This window comes from Mauremys reevesii, linkage group 3 (genome assembly GCF_016161935.1).
Source record: "Mauremys reevesii isolate NIE-2019 linkage group 3, ASM1616193v1, whole genome shotgun sequence".
Classification (NCBI taxonomy): Eukaryota; Metazoa; Chordata; order Testudines; family Geoemydidae; genus Mauremys; species Mauremys reevesii.
The window spans coordinates 104,350,138-104,369,463 of NC_052625.1; the positions used below are offsets into that span (position 1 = coordinate 104,350,138).

General features: G+C 42.2%; 1 protein-coding gene and 1 long non-coding RNA gene across 3 annotated transcripts in view; one reads left to right on the forward strand and one right to left on the reverse strand.

Moving 5' to 3' along the window:
* Nucleotides 1–3,139: 3,139 nt before the first annotated feature.
* LOC120400725 lies at nt 3,140–18,616 on the forward strand. The gene is made up of 4 exons (XR_005596026.1): nt 3,140–3,178; nt 17,301–17,420; nt 17,547–17,726; nt 18,141–18,616. It is a non-coding gene; the product is annotated as an uncharacterized LOC120400725 (long non-coding RNA).
* The window catches only part of VTA1 (vesicle trafficking 1), a 66,427-nt gene continuing 56,932 nt past the window's right edge, over nt 9,832–19,326 (reverse strand). For both annotated transcript variants that reach the window (XM_039529638.1, XM_039529640.1), the window contains exon 8: nt 9,832–11,141. In XM_039529638.1, the coding sequence (XP_039385572.1) occupies nt 10,996–11,141 (146 nt within the window). In that variant the 3' untranslated portion in view covers nt 9,832–10,995. The remainder of the gene's footprint in view (nt 11,142–19,326) is intronic.

Genomic DNA, 19,326 nt, shown 5'->3' on the forward strand with positions numbered 1-19,326 from the left:
CAAGAGAAATGCAAAAAGGAATGTAGCTGCAGTATGGAAACATGTCTGCACTTTCCCAGCCCAATACCTAAATAGTTTTATATGCAATCCCAGGCCTTGTGTACTCCAGGGATTTGCCCTGGTAACAAAGCAGACCGACAAATCTGTGATATGCACTGGCACAGTTTTGTATGTCTTCGCAGACAAAAGTTTGCACCAGTGCAGCCTTCAAGTAGCTGTCCCCAGTGACTAAAAGCTTCAGTGTAGATTAACCTGAATCTTAAGACTATTTTCCCCTTCAGCACTTGAATTCAAACATTTTGAGTTCACTTCCAGAGACATCACCTTCTCTTCCCTTTCAAGAGGGTCTGGAAGTTCTCTCTAAATCCCTCCTCCTTCCAAGACTTTCTTGGTGGTTTCCCCCATTATTTCCTCTCTGAATGCCCCATATCCACCCTCAAAACCTACAGTCCCTCTCCAAGAAGTTGACCCTGCTGCCTCAGTAGCAATCCCAGGATTTAAAGAGTCGCAAGCATATACCTGGAGGCAGAATTTGGCCATAACAGCATACATGCACTTAAGTATGCAGCATCTCTTTGGATGACTAAAGCGAGATCTTGACCAGCTCCTTACATGATCTATCCAATCAGATGTCAATAACAAGCTATTTGGTTTTGTTTAATGTTCACCAGTTCTAACATACATGCCATTATTACTGCCCATATCAGAGGAGGGGTTTAGCTTTCTTTTAAACAGCTTATGTAAGTTGTTCATCAATTATGACTCAGTGATAGGTATGAATATGCAGGGTGCATGCAAGCATCAATAACTGAAAGCCATCCTAGAGGGGTAAACACACACACAAAAAAAGAATGCTGTGCTTAGCCTTACTTGCTCCGAACCCCACATGGTCATCACTGGAGTCTAATTTTGTTCCTGATAGTTCAAATCCCTGTTCTTGCATTTTCATTTCATTGTTAGTGAAAGATTTTCTGGTCCTAACCTCTTCTTACCTGAAGGAAAAAGGCTGACAAACGAAACTGCTGAAGGTCTGATATAATTACACACACAGATAAGCTGGAAGCCAACGTTCATGTATTAGACTCTGTACCAGAAGAATTCTGACCAAGTTTGTTACCTTCCTCTCTTGTTGGGTGACAAACACGCTGTGGTCAGAATTTAAGGTGTGTGTGTGTGTGTGGGGGGATAACCACTTAAAAGCTGGATTTATGCAAATCTATAGAACCCTTACAGTGATAACTGTGCATTTTAGGTTAAATGAGTTCTTGAAATGTGTGCATTGTTTATGCATGCCATTACACAAGGTACTACCAGCCACTTAGTGTAATGTGGTGTATTTAAACAAAGTTCAATACCAGACAAAAAGTCATGCATATTCTGTACTAATTCTTTTGAAGCCACTAAGTAAAGGTTTGCCACATGTTTAAATGCCTATGGAGCCAACTACAAAGTCACACATAAATCATTCTCCACCCCTCACTTCCAAGTTAAATCAGATTCTAAAACCTTGAATTTTCCTTTGTCTCCACTGTAAAATGAGATTTAAAAAGCAGCAGTTGAGATGGCTGAGTCTTCCACCCTTGTAGAAGTTGTTCTGCACGTAAGTGTATCTGTGGAGTTCTCTCTTATTCTGGCTATGCTTCCAAAAACAAATTAATCCCGGGTGTTAAGCCTTTGTGTTCGATAGAATTACATCACACATGGGTTTTGCTCAGGCAGCTTTTCCCTCCATATATTTTATTGTTTTGAAATTTCAAACATACAGAACATCTGTTTTCTATTATTTCTAGCAAGAGACAAACATATCCATTACACTGAAAAATACCAATTCTGTTGACACATATAAAAATTACAGTGCATCTTCTTCTTATTAAAATGTCCACATGGCAGAAAAATAAATGAAACATCCAGTAACATAACTAACAGAGAGCATACAAAAAGGAAGCAAGGCAGGAGGAAGGGAAGTCCAATATTTGACAGAGGAGAAATTAAAAAGACAAGTGAAGGAAAACATACTTTTTGATTATATTGAGAGTAAATGGAGATCTACTAACAGTACATTTCCTAGACACAGATCAGGATATAGGTTATGAAAGATGAAACTGGCTTCACTTTCATACATGGCTCAACTTTACAATCTGGCTTTAGGTTTTTTTTCCCCATCCATCTTCCTTCAGAAATTTCTGTGCAGAGCAAACATTCCTAAATGAAGTCTTGTTATTGTACATTCCCCAGAGTTTGGCTGGAAAGGAGGATAGCTGTGGAGACCCACTTCATCAATAAAGGCTTTTTAGTGCCAGTACATTCAGTATATGTTCTTTTGCTGAGCTGCAGGACTCCTACCAGCAAAAAATAATAGCACTGTCCTCTATTTTCATTTATTTTTTCTTTCTGATCTTTTAATTAAGTCTCATCGTAGGAATCAGTAAGAGAGAAATGACAGCACCTTTGGCAGCAGAATTAACATATTGTATAAAATCATCTTATCCTATGTTGCATGGTCCTTGACAGCAAAATTTGGCACAGTCAGATTACCCATGAAAAGGTATCTTGATGCATCCATGCAACTTCAAAAACATTTAAGGCAGCAAAGTCTTGGTTTTCTTGGAAAATCTAGTGGAGTTTAGATAAATTGGGAAAAAAGATTCTCTTGATTATTTATTACAAAGTGTCAGAAGTACACAGCACTTTCTAGTAGGAAATAGTCACAAATGAAAGAAAAGCGAAGGCCTCGGCCTCAGTGTTATGGTGGTCTAAAGATAGGTATTAAATGAGAGCCTGCACAGTGGAAGGACTGGCAACACAATGGATCTGGAACCAAAAAGCTCTTTGTCACTAGTCCAGATATATTTCATTACACAAAAGTAATCTGCCTCAGGTGGGATTTGACTCATGCAGCTACCCCACACCTCCAAGCTGCAGTGTAGACCTACCCTCAGTGCGGGGAATCATTTTAATCATCCTTCTCCAAGGGACCATGTTGATTTTGCATAATCAAAACTCAACTAATCAACTTGACATTTTCCTGAGAGATACTCCGGGAATTATCCTGGGGACATTCCATGGCCTGTGTTTTGCAGGAGGTCAGACATGATGATCACAATGGTCTCTTCTGCCCTTGGAATCTAAGAACTTTGCAGACAGAACGCACAGGAAACCAGCACATTTCCATGGTACTGTAAGTTATTTTTTATATTATTATTTACTTTACTAACAGTTTAATGATTTACAACTACTGACTAATTTCTTAAAATGTTTTCGAGGGAAGCCTTTTTTTAATTTTGAGAAGACATTTTTTCAGCCATACTTTACATCAGCTAATTGTCAAAATGGTGCTTTCCAATTTACTTGCTCTTTTTTGTTATACTGAAGGTATATTTAATGTGATTTACACTCCTTTACATTTGCGTGCTGAGATCAAAGTATATTTATGGACTGGAAGGTGAACCCAAATTGAACCTCAGAATACTCTCTAAGCTTCCCACATGTGCGTGTTGAAGGACAGCTGGGGGGCCGTGGCCTGACCACTTTTAAGCAGTGGTCCCATACTAAATCAGTGCAGCTGGCAGTTGGGAGCATTGCTCAAGCTGTGTGGCTGCAGTACCACTGAAGTTTGACCCAGTCACCCTCAGTGGAGGAGGAACTGGGCCAGACTTCAGCGAGTGGTGTTGCAATCTGGTGCATGGGGTCTCAGTGCCACACAAATTGGTTGTGACCTGATGTACAGGAAGTCTGTTCCTGTGTGGCAGAGCACAGGGAAGTCTGCTGAAAACTCCACTCCCTGACGGCACTGACTCATGCATTCTGTGGTAAGAGAGAGACTCTGGCTGAGGGAGATAGCGATTGCTGTGGGAGGAAGATGGCGGTGGGGGGAGAGGACAAGGAAGAACAAGAATGGTGTCCCTGCTTGGTGGGAGGGATGACTGGAATTCACCTCCCTATGAAGAGATTAGGGCGACCAGACAGTAAATGTAAAAAATGGGGATGGGGGTGGGGGTAATACAGGGCCGGCTCCAGACCCCAGCGTGCCAAGCGCGCGCTTGGGGCAGCGTCCCGCGGGAGGGCAGCAGGCGGCTCCGGTGGACCTCCCGCAGACATGCCTGCAGAGGGTCCGCTAGTCCCGCGGCTGGTGGAGCATCCGCAGGCATGCCTGTGGGAGGTCCACCGGAGCCGCGGGACCAGCGGACCCTCCGCAGGCACATCTGCAGGAGGTCCACTGGAGCCTCGGGACCGACAACCGCCAGAGCGCCCCCCGTGGCGTGCCGTCCTGCTTGGGGCAGCACAAATGCTAGAACCGCCCCTGGGGTAATATGAGCCTATATAAGAAAAAAACCCAAAAACCGGGACTGTCCCTATAAAATCAGGACATCTGGTCACCCTAGAAGAGCTTGATGCCACTGCTGCTGTTCCTTGCACTGGGAATGGTCATTTCTTGTCTGCCACTTCTCTTTCCCTCCACCTCTTCAAATCCCTTCCTTAAAACCCACATCTTCTGTAGATGTTGATACAAGTGTTGCATAAACAAAACCTTCACAGTACCTCCCCCACTTCATTTGTCACATCCTATTTTGTCTTGCTGCAGTAGCTGGTAAATTCTTCATGGTGTGGACCTCATCTGTATTCTGTAATGAGCACGTCTATATTACTGGGGGGAGGAGGAAGAAGGGGGTTAGGAAAGAAAATCTGGCAGCCTTTTCTGCTTCCAGCCTTTACATTTTTACAAACTTTTCCATCAGTTGTTGAGCCTGCTATCTCACTTCTGATCTTCTGAGATAAAGACTCTCTCGCGCACCTTCATGGAGAGCATGAGGTAATAAAACCACAGGCTTTGGCATTTGATTTGAAAATAAATTAAACCCTCAGCAGTTGTTACATCTTGTGTGGTGCGTATGCCGTGGGAAGGAACAATCCAAACAGTAAACAGTGAGGGAAGTGACAATGTATTTGGAATACATGCTGCCGAAATCAGTAAGATTAGTGATGATTAAACATGTAGTAACAATGCCCAGTAGTGTTCTTACATTAAAAATTGTTCTTAGATTGTTAACCAAGCTTAGGCATTTACTCCGATAGACTCATGCTAAAAGCTTTTGAAAAGACATTTTATATTGTCAAAGAGCACAGACTTTTATAGCGCTGGATTCAAGTGTACTCAATTTAATCCTTATACAGTGTTTTATATTTTCAAAGCACTGTGCCAACGTTAAACTACCAGTAAATAATTCTCAACAGTTTTGTGATGTGGTAAGCATACATATCCCCATTTTACAGATGAGATAATTGAGGCAAGGATAAGTTAAGTGACTTGCCCAAAATCACTCAAGTTAGTGTCAGGTTTAGGATTGGAATCCCAAGTCTTGATGGCCATGCTTGTCTCTCATCCTCGAGAGCCAAATGCTTCACTCTCTTTAATGAAACCTGCATTTAATCAGCAGTGATCTATGAATTACAAGCTTTCCTAGTAGAGCTTATAACTCACTAGCTTTAAGTGTAATTCTCAGGGAAGGATGTAATAAAGTTGTTTTTGGTGTGTGCAGAAAGAATCATTTGAGAATTGAATTAGTTCCATGAGGCTCCATATACCTTACAGAGCTGGCAACCTCCAAGAGTCAAGTTTTAGACCTCACTCAAAAGTTATAATTTCTACCTGCAGAGGCAGATGGCATCAGAAGGTCTCATAGCATTGTGCTTTCTGGCAGAATCTAAAGTTTCAAAACTCAGAGATTCCCAATATCTGTCAACTATGCTCAATTTCAAGGGACATCACTCATTTTATTCCCAAAGTTACCTATGGTCCACATAAGTTTGCTGGCTTCTTGCACTTATTGTTGAAAGTTATTTACATCAGGAACACAGAATGAGGGAATACAGGTGATAGAAAATGTTTAAACTCAAGGAAACAGTGACACAGAACTTTAAATTTCCTGTACATTTAATATTTTGTGTCCCTCATTTTCATCTGCCAGGCACTGCACCTCACATTTGGGCCTTGGCAAGTGAGCAGAAAAGGTATCACTTTTATAGATTTATGCATCAATTTGCTAAAACCTGTAAATTCTGCAGCTGCATAATGCATTATTCATTGGCCCCTAATTTTAATCATGTATCTGACTGGCCAGGGATGTCCAAGGAGACAGTAATATAACATGGTATATAAAATCATCCAGGAAACCTTCCAGCGGGCTCAACGGGGGACTCAAAACAGACATGGATGGAATCTGCTCACAAACTCAGCCTAATCAACCTTGGTGTTGGAAAAAGGAGATGATGAAATCTGATTTACATATTTATTCATTAGGGAGCACACCTGCCCCATGGCCCAGAAAGTCCAATGACTCTCTCTTGCTCCCATACCAATCATCTCCATCACTGTTAACAATTCCACCATCCTCCATTACACAGTCTAACACCTTCACTCATCTTCTACACTTCTCTCTCTTTTCTCCATAGCAAGGCTGTTAAATTCTGTTTTTTCCTCACTCTATATGCCAGGGGTCGGCAACCTATGGCACGCGTGGCGGGCTGAGCCGCTCAGCCTGCCACTGCTCTGGGGTTTCCACCGCCAACTCCTGCCAGCCGGGGTCCCACCACCGGTCCCACTCAGCACCCGCTGAGACCCCAGCTGGCAGGAACCGGTGGTGGAAACCCCAGAGCAGCAGCGAGCTGAGCTGCTCAGCCTGCCACTGCTCTGGGGTTCCCTCTGCTGGCCCCTTGCCAGCTGGGGTCCCATTCAGCGCTCGCTGCTGACCTGGGTGAAGGAACCCCAGGCTGGCAGTGGGCTGAAACCCCAGCTGGCAGGAGCCGGCAGCTGAAACCCCAGAGCGGGGCTGGCAGAGACACTCAGCCCACCCCTGAAACCCCAGAGCTGGGTGGGCTCACCCGCTCAGCCCGCTGCCGCTCTGGGGTTCCGGCTGCTGGCCCCTTGCAGAAATATAAATATGGTTAGGGACAGTTGAATGTTAATTAGTATTACAATGGATTACAAAGGAGTAGTTTTGTTAATTTGGAGAGAGCTCCAATTAATGTCAAAAGGGAACAGAATTATAAGGCTGTACTTCACTCTTTTGTCAGTGGACTGATCACCCACTGATACACTTTCATCTTTGAGTGTACGTATTATTGTAGTATTGTGCAAGTAATAATTATATGCCTGTTTGCTTAACTTTTTTCTTTAATAAAGTTTGGTTTTCTCATTCAAAGTGTTGTCTTGTGGTCCTTTACTATATAAAATTTCTGTAACTGACCTAGAGGCTCCAACTTGAAAACTAAATTGGGTGTTACTGCAATCTTATCTTTAACAACTTAATATTAATGGAAACATTTAAATATAAAGGTTACATGTGACCTACACTGGTCATCCTTGAAACATTCCATCAATTGGAATGATTGCAGCAATTCTAATGGACTCTCTCCAGAATTGGAAGAGTCTTTCATAACAGTGGCACTACTTAAGGGTTCCCACTGTATCATACAGAGGATTTCTTGCCTTGCAGGTGAATTTCACAGAACTCTTCGAGTTCCTGAACTACTGCAAGACACTTCCTACCTACAGGACAGGTGGAAGTTTAAAACTTAGAACTCTAAAAGTATTAAGAAAATCAGTGTTATAGATATACCTATGCATAAAATTAATACTAATTAAAACCTTTTAACAAATGTATTTATCTCAAAGTTATTAATAGCAAAAATGAACATAGGGCAAGCAAGGCACTATTTATTTTCTACACTCCTTAGACTGTGGGTTGTTTGCACAAGCTAAGCAGGGTAACGCTTGATTGGTATGTGGATGGAGTCCCCAGATTTATACTTGCAGGCAATGGTGTATGACTCAGCAAGTGACACTCCTGGTTGAGTCAGTATTAACCTAATTCCCAGCACAGTGTTAGAGGGAGCTGTGGGTGGAGGTATCACCTTTCAGAGAGAATGTAAAATGAGTTCATGAACACTTATTAAAAGCTCCCATGCTACTTAAGATCAAGACTGCTCGTTTCATTGCTTGTGGCAAACTCCAATTAGGTTAATTACATTCTACTTACTTAAATCCTCCCTGCAACAGCTGAATATAGCAACTTCACTGCTCCTGAACTGTTGCATAACATTAATATAAACTTTTGAAATAGCTGCCATATTAAGCTAATCCCAGAAATGGCCTTCTTTCAGTGGAATATTCATAAATTGCAACGTTAATCTGTTTGGATGAGAAGCACTAAATCAAAAATATTCATAAAGCAAAATGTTTATTACAAACATTCATTTTTAAGTCTCTCTTTTCTTTTGGTTGAACCTAGTTGGGACAAATTCTGCCTTCAGTTACATGGATGCAACACAACCTCTAATGAAGTCAATGAGAACGGCACACAGAATTTGATTGTGTGTAGATGAAAAAAAGGTAGTGTGCCAGCAGCACACTGAAATATCTGTAGTGGCTGTGTTGTCAACAATAGCTAATTAAAAATAAGTCCTTGAAAGGGGAAGACCTTTTTTGTACTATAAAATGCCTTGATCTGCTTAAAAATATAAAAAGACTGTTTTGAGTTCAGTGTTAGATTACTTTTGAATTTACAGGCAACAGAATGCTAGAGGATTTCCTAAGAGGGGGTGGGGGGAAATCCATACAAGCAGTTTGATTTAAGAAAAAATGCTACTGAGACCCTAGCAAACAGCTTTGGAAACCTGTTAGTTCAAATCATTTTAAATTTCCATCCCATTCGTAGACACCACACTGAAATTTTCATCTGCTTGGAAAAGCTAAATGCTGCAACTGCTGCCCCTATGGAACTGCCCGGGGCTGCTCTACTAATGATGCTCCTTGGAGACTTAACGTATTACTTGTAGCCAGAAGCCAGTCCTTCTCCTTCTTGAGCAACCTATAAATTCAGTGTATAGTTCTACTCAATTATTTCCTTATAATCCATTGCATGGGCTCACTAAATTCTTCCAAGAGAAAACTTATTTTTAATTTTATAAGCCCCGATTAACACTGTACTCGTTTGAGAAACATCATTAGAACAAAGCGTAACATTCACTTAATTTGTAAGTCAGACCACTAGTAAAACTTAGCTTCTTCCCCAGGGTACTCTGGGGCTTTATTCTTTAATATTTATAAGTAGCTGTGTGATCCTAAGATGAAAAGTGCTATACCAAATTGTATACTTTTACAGTCATTTCTAGACTGCAACAGGTTTCTCTAGGTTGATAATTCAACATATTTTTCTTAAAATCCAGCGTTTCTAGTGACAATAAAACCCCTTCATTTTATATACCGGTATATATGGAAGAATTTACCAGTAGTTTAGTATGATGGTGAGAAGGGCTTGTTCAGCAAACTGAAGCATCTCTGACCTGCCTGAAGTACTATAATGAACCATGAGCTCGTTGCCGAGAGCTACAGAAAGTTATTGTCAGTAATGTTTCAGAATTGTTTGTTCTAAACTTGCAACAATGTCCCTTACACAGACAAACATTGTCTAAACTGGGATTCTATCCCATAGTGGGAAAATGTAAGAATGAACTTGTTTTATGTATTAATTTGTACTAGGTTAAAATGTTTAAGAATACATTACAAATGATCACACTACCTTTTCAAACATGCTGTTGAACAGAGCTTGCAGTCTTAACTGGATGTGCTTTGTGCACCAGATTTTACATACCATTAGGCTGCTTTTATGCACTTTAAATATCAGCTATATTTCCATTCCTGGAAAATAGTGTAGGCATGAACAGATGTGCACATCTGATTTGGTATTTTGTAAAGAATAACGTCTATCAGGTTTCACTGGTATTCAAAGATGTATTATACAAATAGACAAACTCTATAGTGTACTCATTTAAGGCTGTCATACTAATTTAAGAATCTTTTATTCATTTATTTTTATACAGCATGGATGCAGTTTTAACAATCAATAGCTCCACAATTCCCCAGGACAGAGCTTATAAAGTGTTCAGAGTTCAAATTCCAAAATATTTTAATCAATTCTAGAATCCCCAGTGTCTCCACAAGAAAGTAAGCAGGGGAGGATGCTCGGTTGCACTAACATTAGAGATGAACCTGACCTGCAAAGTTTGGATCTAAACAGAGACTATGAAGGTGTCAACGTCAGGTATTTGGTTGAGGGGTCATTTGGCTGGTGAAAGAAATGGGGCAGCTGTGAAGCTTAAATCCACGCTGTTAGGATCTGGGCTTTGGGCTCATCTCTGGTTAACACTAGTACCACCTTCTTTTAACAATCCTTAATATATAAAATTTAAATTGCCCATGCAAAATGAGTAAGAATCAGTTACCAAAACCAATATGTAGCAGTTCTCACACACACGTTTTGGGTGTGAGGGGGGAGGAAGGGGAGGAGCTTCTAAATGTCTTTGCCCAAAGCTTCAAGAAATGGACATTCCAGTACAATAAATTATCAATTAAATCTCAGTATTCTTCTTTTCAAGCCTCCCACCTTTAACTTGGTCTCAGATAATACCAAAACAATAGGACTTTTCTCGATGTACATTAAGATAATTTCATCATCCATCCGGCCCCACACTCCTGCTATCTAAATTTCAATAGAAAAGCCCTAATTTTTATTTCCAGTCCCAAAGCCATTTTTCATTTTAAATTTTATTAACAGTGATAAATTCAGATTCAATACCAGTAGAGCACATTACTTTGTTTTTCCAACATGGTAAAGATAGATTCTGTGTTTTTCCTTAAACATTCTAAACGTTGTAACATTAATTCTAACTCTTAAGCAGTGTTCAGAGTGCATTCTCCAGTATCTTGATCACATCACTGCATCCATATGTTTCCAGTTCCACTGTGTGGAAAATGAAAACTGGTTGAGCTTGCTGATTAGTGCTACCTCAGGGATCTGATACTGAGACACAGATTTCATTGTCATGGTCAATGGAATTGAGAGCTTTCATGTAACTGTGTCCCCCTAATAGGCGGAAGGTAAAGTAATGGATTGTTAGTTCTTTAGGCAAAAGACATGAATCTGTTGGACAAAGGTGTCATTCTCTGCCTGTAGTCAGTAACTTGAGGGCCTTCTGTAGATTCTGCACAGCAGTGCTCACATCTTCATACTGCAAAGCACTGCCAGCATATTTGCAATATTTCTGAGCTCTTGCAAAGTCCTCTGGTGTCAAACGGACTTCCCCTGCAAAAACAAGATAATTAAAAAGTAAAAATATAAAAAAAATTCAGGCCTTAATCTCATAATGTTTTACTTAAAATGTTTGAAATCGTCTGTTTATATTAACAAAGAGCATGAGAAGAAGTGCTGATCCTACTCCGTTATTTTTAAGTTCATTTTTATATATAATTCTCAGTTTCTTTCGTGTCATTCTAATATTATATGGGGACCTTCAAAATCTGGACATTTACGTGATCCAGTGCCTTTTATGAGTAAACCAATACCTTTGAGAAAGATCTGCCCTTTATCTGAGGTAGCTCAGAAGAGCTTTCACACTACAGTAAGTTAACTGTAATCATGTTACAACCTGCATGAAACAAGGACAGTGGCTTATGTGTTTATTGTGTAACTGCTTTATTCTCAATATGGAATAATACACTCACAGCTGAAGCCATTCTCTCCCTGTCTGTATAATCTTCCAGATACAGAAACATCCCCTATTGAGATATTTGCACAAATACTACATTTCTACTTTTACCTACTGAGAAACAGACTAAAGCATTTGTCCCAATATTATCAACATATCTGCAATATTTTCAGTCTTATGTAATCAGAGAAAGCAAGATTGTATTTTTTGTAATGCTGACAAACACCAGCCAAAAGCTTTCTCAAAACAAACCCAAACATTGATCTGTACAAACTTCTCAAACACACACACACTCCTACTTTTCAAAAAAATGTTCGAGACGTAAACCCTGATTCAGCAGACCAGCATGTGAATAGTTCCACTGATGTGCTTAAAGTTAAGCATGTGCTTAAAAGCACTGCATCAAGGGCAATGAAAGTTAAGGCTAAAGCCCATATAAGCCATATAATTTAGGGCCAGATTCTGAAACCTGTACTCATAATGAATAGTATATTTTACCCTGTAAATAAGCCCACTTCTATCAATGCTACTCAAGGTGAAAAATGGTGGTCGTTAGGGAACTACTTTGGCACATTCACCAGAAAATTTTTGTTTAAAAACCATGTGTTATATTGGACGTTAATATGAATTATTATAAAAGCATGGGCAATTTATAATAAGCACCTATTATAACAGGTCATAATATTTTACTATTTAAAATGAATATTTATTTAGCATTCATTTCTTATACGATGGGGATTTTAATAACAGAAAACTTGTTTAAACTCAGACATTGTAAACTTAATTCTTTGAATGTTTAAACATGAATATAAACATATTTTTATGAGTTTTATCGTGTACAGTTCTGTTCAGCTGGATCTCCTTTTCTGAAACTCACAAACTATGTAGTTGCTGATATTATGTGTTTACTTCATAATCTCAGTTGTTTACTTATCAAGAAATGTTTCTAAGTACCCATTATATTTCCTCATCCATTTTCCCACTTTTAGACAGCTGATTTTGGGCAAATAAAAAAAAAGGAAAGATAGTAAATATTAAAAACTAAATTATCTTTGTTGATTTTCTAGTAAGAGCTAGGTATTATTAATTATTATTGTTACTCCATTTCACCAAGAAAATACATTTTATGGTTGTTGTATTCTGTTTAAACAAGTTAAATCTACAGTACAGATTTTTGGTTTGTCAATTAATAGAAATAGTTTAGTGGACAAAATCTATATACAATTTTTAAAGCTTGTTTTAAAATTTTTAACTTCAGTTTAACCTTATTTGGATCTGATTCATATGTCCTGGATGAATAATTACCAATGATTTTTCAGATGATTAAGTTAAATAATGATTTAAGTATCTATATTACTATAGATGGACAACATATCAGCCAATCAAAGCAAATTATAAATGAGATTCTTTTGGGTTCAATTTTGTTATATGGCAAGAAGTCAGAATATACAAAACAGCCAAATCCAGATGATAATTACCACTGTCGTACAGTGCGGAAACATTTAGTATCATTGAGATTCACCAGTAAAAGCATGTCAGTGAAACAACCAGCCCTCCAAAACAAACAGCATATAACCAGGAAAGACGTTCTGGAGATTTAATTTTATCCAAAATGAAAACACACTCCATACCTGCACCTACTTTCATCTTCAAAATATAAAGCCTAAGACAGAATAGCTGTTGAATATTCTGGCATCTGGCACCTGTCAAACCTGTAAGATTACTGTATGATGGCAGTGTACTTTAGTGAATCAGATGAGCCAGTTTACGCCTTTTTAAAAAATATACTTGTACATAGATGGTATGTATACATTTGTCCATATTTCATAGCCCAAGTGACATTTAACTGAGTCAAACCAGTTGGGCTGAATTCCATCACCACACTGGGCTATACGTATGAAAAGTAAAAGAAGAACAAGTTCTCCTTAGACATTTTTTCCTTCATATTATGATGCCAAAAGAAACTAGAAAGTCATTCTTTAGAAAATAGACAAGGCATCATTCCAGTATTCAACTAATTTACTGGAAGAAAGCCTAAATTAACCAACCTAATCTTATTTTTACAGCACCAGCTCTATTAATGTTTTGTTGGCATAAAGTCTTATTTTTTATGACGCCTCCTTCAGATACCACCATATCAACACTTTATGAAAAGGTTCTAGCAATTTTAATGTATAAACCAAAGTTTACTCAGTAAGGGCCTCATCCTATATGGTGCCGAGCAGTCTCAACTCCTATTAATGTCAGCAGCTCACAATGGAGAAAGAGTATAGAAAAATGTCAACTGTAATTTTCCTGAAATACTTTATTAAAGTATCTACTTGGAAATGATGTGGAGAAAAACTACAATATTTGTAGTTATTTCAAAGCTGTCATTTAGATGGCCTGTCCATTTAGTAACTAATTAATTTCAACCTATATAATTTAAAGGCAAGAAAAATATTGACACATGGGAAAAGCTATGCGGTACCAATCCTGAAACAAACTGGACTCTGTATTAATCCAAAAATAATATTAGTATAGTAGTTGTATTCATTACTGAAATTTGATAGTCATTTGCAATCCAAAGCTAACTTCCACCAGCTATGATTCTTTCAGCTCAGCAATTAGGAACATGATGCAAAAATTGAAGAGCATTTTGAGGAGGGTTAAGAAAATCATGTAGTGAGAAAGGAAAGCAGTTTTTGAAAGAAAAACAATTGATATTTTACACAATATACAATTTATTATTTAAATTGCTACTCAAAACTTGGACAAGTTTAAATAAATTGGTTTAAAACCACACTTTTAAAGAAACCAGTGCACTGTGTGTGTAGGCAAGCCCTTAGATATCGTCTACAGAAAATCAAAGCAGTGACGGTAATTAAAATTATTAGTATGTGTTAGCAGTGCTTTAACCATTCTTTAAATATATGAACAATGCACTAATTGGAACCAAAATTATTTAAAGGAGTGAAAGTTTCTTTTCCTATTAAAAAGAAACAGTCAAGATATTAAAAATGTAACTAAACTGAACTTATTTTTAATATATCATTTAAATTAATAGATTCATAGATTCCAAGGCCAGAAAAGACCACTGTGATCATCTAATCTGCTCTCCTGTATAACAGACCATAGAACTTCCCCAAAATAATTCCTCCTAGAACATATCTGTTTTAAAACCAAGAAAAAATGGTTACCTCCCTTTTGTAACTGTTGTTCCTTGAGATGTGTTGCTTACGTCCATTCCATTCTAGGTGTGTGCGCACTTACGTGTGCGGCTGTCAGAGATTTTTGCCTTAGCGGTACCTGTAGAGCCAGCTGTGGCGCCCTGTAGAGTGCTGCACTCATGCCGCAATATATCAGGCACCACCGACCCATGCCCTCTCAGTTCCTTCTTGCCAATAACTCCAACAGAGGGGCAGGAGGGCGGGTAGTGGAATGGACATGAGCAACACATCTCAAAGAACAACAGCTATGAAAAGGAGGTAACCGTTTTTTCTTCTTCGAGTGCTTGCTCAGGTCAATTCCATTCTAGGTGACTCGCAAGCAGTATCAATGAAGGTGGGCTTGGAGTTCACAGTCGTGCAGCTTGTAGCACATTCTGCCAATGCCAGCGTTGTCTTGTGCCTGCTGAGTCAGTGCATAGTGTGACGCGAACGTATGAATGGACGGCCAGATGGCGGCCAGACACATTTTTTGAATCGACATCTGCACCAAGAAGGCTGCCGAAGATGCTTGCACTCTAGTGGAATGAGCTGTCACGATTGCCGGCGGAGGCACCTTTGCCAACTTGTAGCAGTAGCGGATGCAGGCCGTGATCCAAGACGAGATGCTCTGGCTGATACCAGGCAACACTTCATCCTGTCTGCGACAGCAATTAATAATTGCGTTGACTTACGGAATGGCTATCAATAAGAAGGCCAGAGCCTGTCTGACATCTAGAGTATGCAAGCTGTGTGCCTCATCTGATGCATGAGGGTTTGGACAGAGGACTGGTAAGTAAATGTCTTGGCCAGTGTGGAACTGAGAAATGACCATGGGCAGAAAAGCCGGATGCGGACACAGCTGGACTTTGTCCTTGCAGAAGACCGTATAAGGCGGCTACGATGTGAGTGCCCTGATCTCGGACACTCGCTGGGCCGAAGTTATAGCGACCAAGGAGGACACCTTCCAGTAGAGAAGCAGAAGGGAGCAGGAAGCTAAGGGTTCAAAAGGGGACACCCATGAACTTTGAAAGCACAAGATTCAGGTCCCGCGGCGGGACCAGGTCCCGGACATGCAGGTACAGGTGCTCTAGACCTTTCAGAAACCGCACTGTCATGGGATGGGTGAAGATTGACCTGCCCTGAATCAGATGGCAGAACACTGGAAGGGCCGCCAGGTGTACCTTGACCGAAGACGACAAGCCCTGAAGCTTAAGATGCAAATAGTCCAGGATGTTCTGCAGTGGAGACTCCTCAGGATGAATGTGCTTGCCCAAGGCTCAACATGTGAAGTGCTTCCACTTTGCTACATAGCCCTGGTGGAAGGCTTCCTGCTGAGCAGCAGGACCTGTTGGACTGCAGCAGAGCACTTCCGCACTCCTGTTCACTTAGCCATGCAGCAGCCACGCTGTCAGGTGCAGTGACACCATGTTCGGGTGCAGCAGATTGCCATGGTTCTGCGACAACAGATCCAGTTGGAGAGGTAACTGCAGTGGGTCAGTCACCAAAAGACTCAGCAGCTTGCCAAACCAGTGTTGGCAAGGCCACACCAGGACTATCAGGATGACAGACACTTTGTCTTGCTTTATCTTTAGCAGGACACTGTGGATAAGCAGCACCAGTAGAAAGGTGTACATCAGCGTTCCTAAGCATGGAATCAGGAAGGTGTCCGACAGGGATCCTTTATCTCTGCCATTCAGAGAACAGAATATGTGGCACTTTCTGTTTCGTCTGGATGCAAATAGGTATACCTGGGGAGTACCCCACCTTCAGAAGATCAGGCTGACCACCTCCGGATGGAGGGACCATTCATGGTGAGACGAGAAGATCTTGCTGAGGTGATCTGCGAGGATATTCCTGGTTCCAGGTAGGTGGGCGGCCACCAGATGGATGGATGCCACATGCAAAAGTTCCAGAGACTGAGTGCCTCCCGACACAGGGCCAAAGACCTGGCACCACCTTGTCTGTTGATGTAATACGTTGTGGCCGTATTGTCTGTGAGGATCTCCACCACCTTGCTTCTCAGGTGGGGCAAGAATGCCTGGCAGGCCAGGTGCACTGCCTTGAGCTCCCTGACATTCATATGAAGGGCTATATCACGCTGCATCCAGCAGCCCTGGGTGTTGAACTAGCCCAGGTGGGTCCCGCAGCCCAGGTTCGATGCATCCGAGACCAGGGTGAGTGACGGTGCTGGAGACACAAAGGGAACTCATTGCAACACTGGCTTGGGGTCTAGCAACCAGTCCATGGATGAGAGGATGTGGTTTGGTACCATGACCACTCAGTCCAGGGGATACCTGCGTAAACCACTGCCAGCCACGTCTGCAGGGGTCGCAAATGAGGCTGGGTGTGACTGACCACATACGTGCATGATGCCATGTGGCACATCAGTCGCAGTCTTGTGTGGGCCATGATGATTGGATGCCTCCTTATATGGGCTATGAGATCCGACATGGCCTGAAAGCGTTCTTCTGGAAGGAAGGCTCTGGCTTGTGCGGAGTCAAGAACCGCTCTGATAAACCCTAGGTGCTGGACAGGTGTTAATGTGGACTTTGCTATGTTTATTAACAGGCCCAGGTCACTGCAGGTGGAACGCACCAGATCGAGGCTTCTTTGCACCTGCTCCGGAGACCTGCCCTTGATAAGCCAGTTGTCGAGATACAGAAAGATCTGGACCCCCCAATGTCTGAGGTAAGCTGCTACTGGCACCACGCATTTCATGAACACCCTGGGGGCCGAGGACAGGCCCAAGGGTATCCCTGTGATCTGGAAGTGGCCTCTGTCCATTATAAAATGCAGGAAATGTTTGTGTCCCAGGAATATGGAGACATGGAAGTATGTGTCCTTGAAATTGAGAGCGGTGTACCAGTCCCCCAGATCCAGAGAGGGAATAATGGAGGCCAGGGAGACCACGTGGAACTTCAATTTCTTGAGAGACTTGTTGAGGCCACGCAGACCCAGGATGGGTCTGAGGCCCCCCATGGGCCTTTGAGATTAGTAAGTATTGGAATCCTCTTCCTTCCATTTCCCAAGGAACCACCTCCACAGCCCCCAACTGCTGGAGCTTGTTGACCTCCTGAACCAGGAGCTGCTCGTGAAAGGGGTCTCTGCAGAAGAATAGGGAAGCAGCGGGGAGGCAAAGAGGGGTATCCAAAAACTGCAAGGTATAGCTTTGAGTTACTATGTCCAGGAGCCTGCGGTCCAATGTAACCTGCGACCAGGCCGAGTGGTAGGCACAAAGGCAGTTGAGGAAAGGATGGGCAGGATCCGGCTGGATGACTGGGGCATCGCTGTTGAGCGCACCCACAAAACAATTGCTTTTGGCCGCCCTGGTGTTGGCAGGTCCGGGCTGGGCAGGTGAGTGGGAGGAAGAGGGGCAGTGATGGCTAAACTGAGCGTCCCTTCTTGCAGATCCCTGCTGGGCTTGTCAAAGCCTTGATGGCGGCAGAGGCCAGAATGGCTTTCTGGCAGACTGCAGGGTATGTATGCCCAATGAGTGAAGGGTAGCCTTAGTGTCCTTCAACCCATGTAGCCTGGCGTCTGTCTGATCGGAGAACAGTCCAACTCTGTCAAAGGGGAGGTCCTGAATCGAGGCCTGCATCTCTTGGGAGAGGCCCACTGTTTGGAGCCAGAAGCTGCATTGCATGACCACAGCCGATGTGACCACCCACGCTGCCAAGTCCCATGCCATTTGCAGGGAGCATCTGGCTGCTGCGGTACTGACCTCTACCAGGGTGCCAAACTCATGAGCCTCACCCTGAGGAATGGAATCCTGGAACTTTATAAGACTGTGCCAAAGATTGAACTTGTATTGGCCAAGCAGGACCTGATGGTTCGCCACCCGGAATTGTAGGCTGTCTGTTGAATAAATTTTTCTGCCAAATAAACTGAGTTTTTTTATTTCTTTAATTTTGGGAGTAGAGGCGGTGGGAACCTGCTTTTCCTTTTCACTGGCTGCAGATACAACCAGCGAGCCTGAAGGTGGGTGAGTATAAAGGTAGTTGAAGCCTTTGGCTGGCACAAAGTATTTTTTCTCGGCCTGTTTCGAGGTGGGCAGGATGGAGGATGGGGTATGGACAGTGACTTGGCAATCTTGAGGACCCCATCATGTACGGGCAGGGTGACCCGGGTGGGCGTGGAAGCCGAGAGGACATTGAAAAGGGCGTCCTCCTGCTTCGCCATCTCCTGCACCTTGAGCCCCAAGTTCTCAGTCACCTCCTAGAGAAGGCCTTGATGCTCCCTAAAGTTATCTGGGGGGGCTAGCCCTGGAAGGTCCTGCGACTGCCTCATCTAGGGAAGATGAGGAAGACTTGGTTTCCAGTGGAGGCGCTGAGGGCTCGGCTGCCGCTGGAGAGGGAAGTTTAGGGGTGGATACGGGATCCTCTACCCCAACCTCAGAATGGGCTTCCAGTACTGAGGCCGGTGCCAGTGGGGCTGCCGTATGTTGTGCTGACACGGCCTATGAGTGATGCGAAGGGGGCATTGTCATCGCTGAATGCCCCATGCTCCCCAATATGACCACTGTGTTGGGCACTGGCCTTGCTGCCACTGCGGTGCCATGGGCGATGGAGCAGGCTCCGGTGCCCAATCCTGTTGC